Below are 4,062 nucleotides of genomic sequence, written 5' to 3' on the forward strand. Positions count from 1 at the left end.
AAAGACACAATAGCCCGTGTATAGCACGGCCATGCCATCAGTAGTATACTATAATCTCAGGGGATGTAAAAAAAACTAAATGTGATCCTAATACACATTAATTATATCATAATTATGTAAAAGACCCACATCTAATACTCAACATAAAAAACTAATAATCTAAATCTAAATCAATAGATTCTTATTTGTGTCATTCACCTAAGTCAACAAAAAGAATAGGTCAAATGGATAATTCATTCATTGAAATATTTGAGTCTCAATTATTTAGAATGTCTAATATTCGCAGCTATATCATACAAGATATATATATCACTTAATCATATGATATGAGAGTATATTATTTAATATAAATAGATGTTCGTGTATACAATAAATGGATGATTATAATATTATAATTAGACCTATTTAAAATTGTATAAAATAAAATAGAATTCGACCTACATGAACATGTTTATAATATTGATATTAGACCTATTTAATATTGTATAAAATAACTAAAATAAACATAAATTAAACTTAACACACAAGTTAAAATATTGACATATATAATAACTGTATGAAGCATCGGCAACAACATTCTAGTCTGAGATATGATTGGAGGGATTGATTGAAACTGGCAGCATGTAATGGAAGATAATTTCCGAAGGTTTTCAAAACATACTACGAATAAATTACAAAAAATAGCCCAAATTCCCATAAACTCCCTCATCTCTCTCTTTGTCCCTGCCTCCGCGTGCGATCTCTTCTTCTCCTTGTGTTCAACTCCCTTGACGATTCTCCTACTTTGCCCAGTCTATTCGATCACTAGCTCAAGCCTCAAGGTACATTTACAACCTCTTTTTTCCCGGGCTCCTTTTTCATGTCTCCTTGAGGGTTTCGCTTTCTGTTTCGTTTCCCCCCTTCTTCCGCTTAGGTTTTTGGTGTTTGAGAAATTGATGCTCATTACAAGGTTCAAAACCATAATATGTTAGATGTTTATCCCCGATCTATAAATTTGAGTCCTCCCCTGGTATATTGTGGTTTGCTGATGTATATTTCTTTTGATGTTAATGTGCTGGTTGTATTTCCTTCAAAACGGGACATACGCTAGTTATTGATTTATCTTGTATGCTAATTCTGTAGTTTTGTAATACTATTACAGCCTACAGGTATGTATAACAATGTCGGACCCCAGCCAGGGGTGCCACAACAACCTTTCAACCGACCTAATCCATTCGGGAATCCTTTTTCTGGTCCTGGCTCAGGATTTATTCAAAGTGGATTAGGTGCTTATGGAGAGAAAATCCTTGGATCCAGCTCCGAATATGTACAAAGCAATGTAAGTGAAATGTAGCTGTTCTATTTGGAAAGCTTGCAATATACATATTCATGCTGTTCTTAACTAGATAGTTGGGAAGGAGCTACTTCTAACAGTATTTATGGAAGGCATTTTGAGCACTAGGGGAGGTGTACTTCTTGAAGGCAGAAACAGTGATATTCATGTCCTCGGCAATTATTTCAGAACTCATAATAATTTGATATACTTGGCTTTTATAATTACAAAAAGAAACATAGAGTAGTTTTGTAAGGGAAAGATGTTATTCAAATGAAATCTAGTGAAATATGATTATACAAGATAGATAATCAAGTACATAAATCCCAATTGCAGGAGTCATTGTCTTTGTCTAGCCTCAACCTAACCAGCATGTGTTGAATTCTTATTGATGTACTCGTATCTTTCATGATTAGGTCTAACTTTAGTTTTCCTTATAATTGAGCTAACACCTAAGTACCTAACAACTAAAATTCTCTCTTTAATTTGATGCTGTCATTTGCACATTTCAGTTGGTGCCTAGTCCTCTTCCATGCCTATCTCATTTACCCTTGCCCTTGCCTTCATAATAAAGTTTACTGATTCTTAAGTTATGAATAAAACCTTGACATGGAACTAAGGAGTGTTTGTTAATATATCAAAGAAGTCGATTGATTGCGCAAACTTGAAATCATCGTTTCTTCTGCGTTTGTGGCTGTAGTGAATATCCTGGTTATCTGATTTAGGAATATGAGCCATGCCTTGCAAGTTGCATCTCTTTTAGAAGGAGTACATTCTTCATTGACTATGTCTTGTTCAGATTTCCATACCGAAGTTTTGCTAATATTGAATCTATAGAACATAATGCATTCTGGAAATGTTGTTGGTATGGTTTCCTCTTCTAGAATATCCAGATGCTTATATATGTGGCTAGAAACCTGTGTCCTATACTTGTCTCTTTGTATGTTCTGTTAGAGAATTTTCAATGACAAAGATCCCTGCATTTGATAGAAATCTTTTATCTAAAATGACAAGTTAGAATTTTCAATGTCAAAAATCCTGCAAATGTTTTTCTGTTTGGCTATGTTTGTCTAAGGAATGATATACTTTTTCTGTTATGCAAAATATTTTATTTTCTATTATCCTAATTTATGCCTCCTCCATGTCTTGAGTCTTGACCATAGATCTGGATCTTAAAAACTTACAATTTTACGATCCAAGATAGGTCTTTGATCCAAATCTATCATTAAAATCTATGTATGTCAAAATCTGACTATGGATCTTATTCGATCTCATAAAATCAGAAGGATCTTACGATTTCACAATCCACATGCGATCCTCACATCAAAAGTTTCTGAGACACAAACACCTATTATAGAGCTGAATTACTATATATTTTCATCTCTATCACAATTATGATTTGCATATCTCATGACCTCAAGCTTAAAACCTAACCTTTTACTGATTTATGTGATACAGACATAACCAACCCTTATCGCGGATATCTTATATGCTTCAATTCTAATTTATGAATATCCTAAAATTGTCTTTCTCTACAATAAAACATTTAAAATTGAATAACAAATAATTTTTACGATCCGATCCCGAGGCTCCTGTGTGGTCTTGACATTTGTTGGCTTCATTATTTTCGCAGATCAATAGGTACTTTGCAGACCCCCAATACTATTTCCAGGTGAATGCTGACTATGTGAGGAATAAACTAAAGGTCGTGCTGTTCCCTTTTCTTCACAAGGTATACATTTCTTTTCTTTTTTTCTTCTTCTCATCTTGCAGACGTATAATTTTCCTTTTTTGCGAAGGGTCATTGGACTAGAATAACTGAGCCTGTGGGAGGTAGGCTTTCGTATAAGCCTCCAATCTTCGATATCAATGCTCCAGACCTCTACATACCTTTCATGGCTTTTTTCACATACGTTATTCTCTCTGGGCTGATCCTCGGACTCCAAGGAAAGTAAGTGCTCCTTCTTGATAAAAAATCTGCTGTATTTGTATAGTTCCTCATACTGTAATTGAAATATTTCCAGGTTCAGTCCTGAGTCGCTTAATTGGCTGTTCATGAAAGGTTTAGTAGGATGGTTTGTTCAAGTGATGCTTCTGAAGCTATCTTTAGTGTCATTAAGCAGTGGCGAAGCTCCTCTGTTGGACATAGTAGCGTTTGCAGGGTATGCGTTTGTGGGGATATCTCTGTCGATGTTGGGCAAGATGATGTGGAGGTACGCGTACTATGTGTTAATGCCGTGGAGCAGCCTTTGCATGGGGGTCTTCCTTCTGAGGACGTTGAAGAGAGTGTTGTATGCTGAGGTTAGAAGCTATGACTCGAGAAGGCATCATTATCTGTTGCTGTTTGTCGTTATTGCTCAGTTTCCCATCTTCGTTTGGCTTGGCAACATCACTGTTCATTGGCTCTTTTAGGGTTATCTCAACAGTCAAGATTGCATCCACTTCTCTGCAGCTAACCATGAAACTTCCTCATGGTGAACAAAACAAGAAAGTTTTTTACTTTTTTCTTCTTTGAATGAGCCCCACAGTGTGTGAAAAGACGGTAACAACCCGATTGTATGATCTGTAGAACGTCTAGTATATCGTGTTGTCACGTTGGAGGACAGTATTGTCAAAACGTCACCCGGATGTTTCTTCTTCCACCACCCCCACTCACTTGACTTTTCTCCCTCTTATCGGTGTCACTGACATCTGTACTATGTTAAATTCAGTCCATCGAAATCCTAAATTGCAGTAAAAATAGGTGTTGT

The 4,062-nt window shown here is 35.7% G+C and overlaps 1 protein-coding gene across 1 annotated transcript; it reads left to right on the forward strand.

Moving 5' to 3' along the window:
- The first annotated feature begins 1,150 nt into the window (after positions 1-1,150).
- On the forward strand, positions 1,151-3,724 carry LOC141249715 (protein YIF1B-like). The gene is made up of 4 exons (XM_073669773.1): positions 1,151-1,318; positions 2,946-3,044; positions 3,112-3,263; positions 3,337-3,724. Exons 1-4 carry the CDS (start codon positions 1,151-1,153, stop codon positions 3,722-3,724), a joined length of 807 nt encoding a protein of 268 aa, XP_073525874.1.
- Positions 3,725-4,062: the final 338 nt, after the last annotated feature.

Source organism: Phyllobates terribilis, unplaced genomic scaffold (assembly GCF_046119375.1).
Source record: "Phyllobates terribilis strain yellow unplaced genomic scaffold, ASM4611937v1 Scaffold_5036__1_contigs__length_55031, whole genome shotgun sequence".
In the NCBI taxonomy this organism is placed as follows: Eukaryota; Metazoa; Chordata; class Amphibia; order Anura; family Dendrobatidae; genus Phyllobates; species Phyllobates terribilis.

Bases quoted from the DNA above. Each gene is read 5' to 3' on its own strand.
- LOC141249715 (XM_073669773.1), top strand. From the start codon at position 1,151: ATGTATAACAATGTCGGACCCCAGCCAGGGGTGCCACAACAACCTTTC. The intron at 1,319-2,945 runs GTAAGTGAAATG...TTATTTTCGCAG, and splicing joins CCGAATATGTACAAAGCAAT to ATCAATAGGTACTTTGCAGA. The intron at 3,264-3,336 runs GTAAGTGCTCCT...AAATATTTCCAG, and splicing joins ATCCTCGGACTCCAAGGAAA to GTTCAGTCCTGAGTCGCTTA.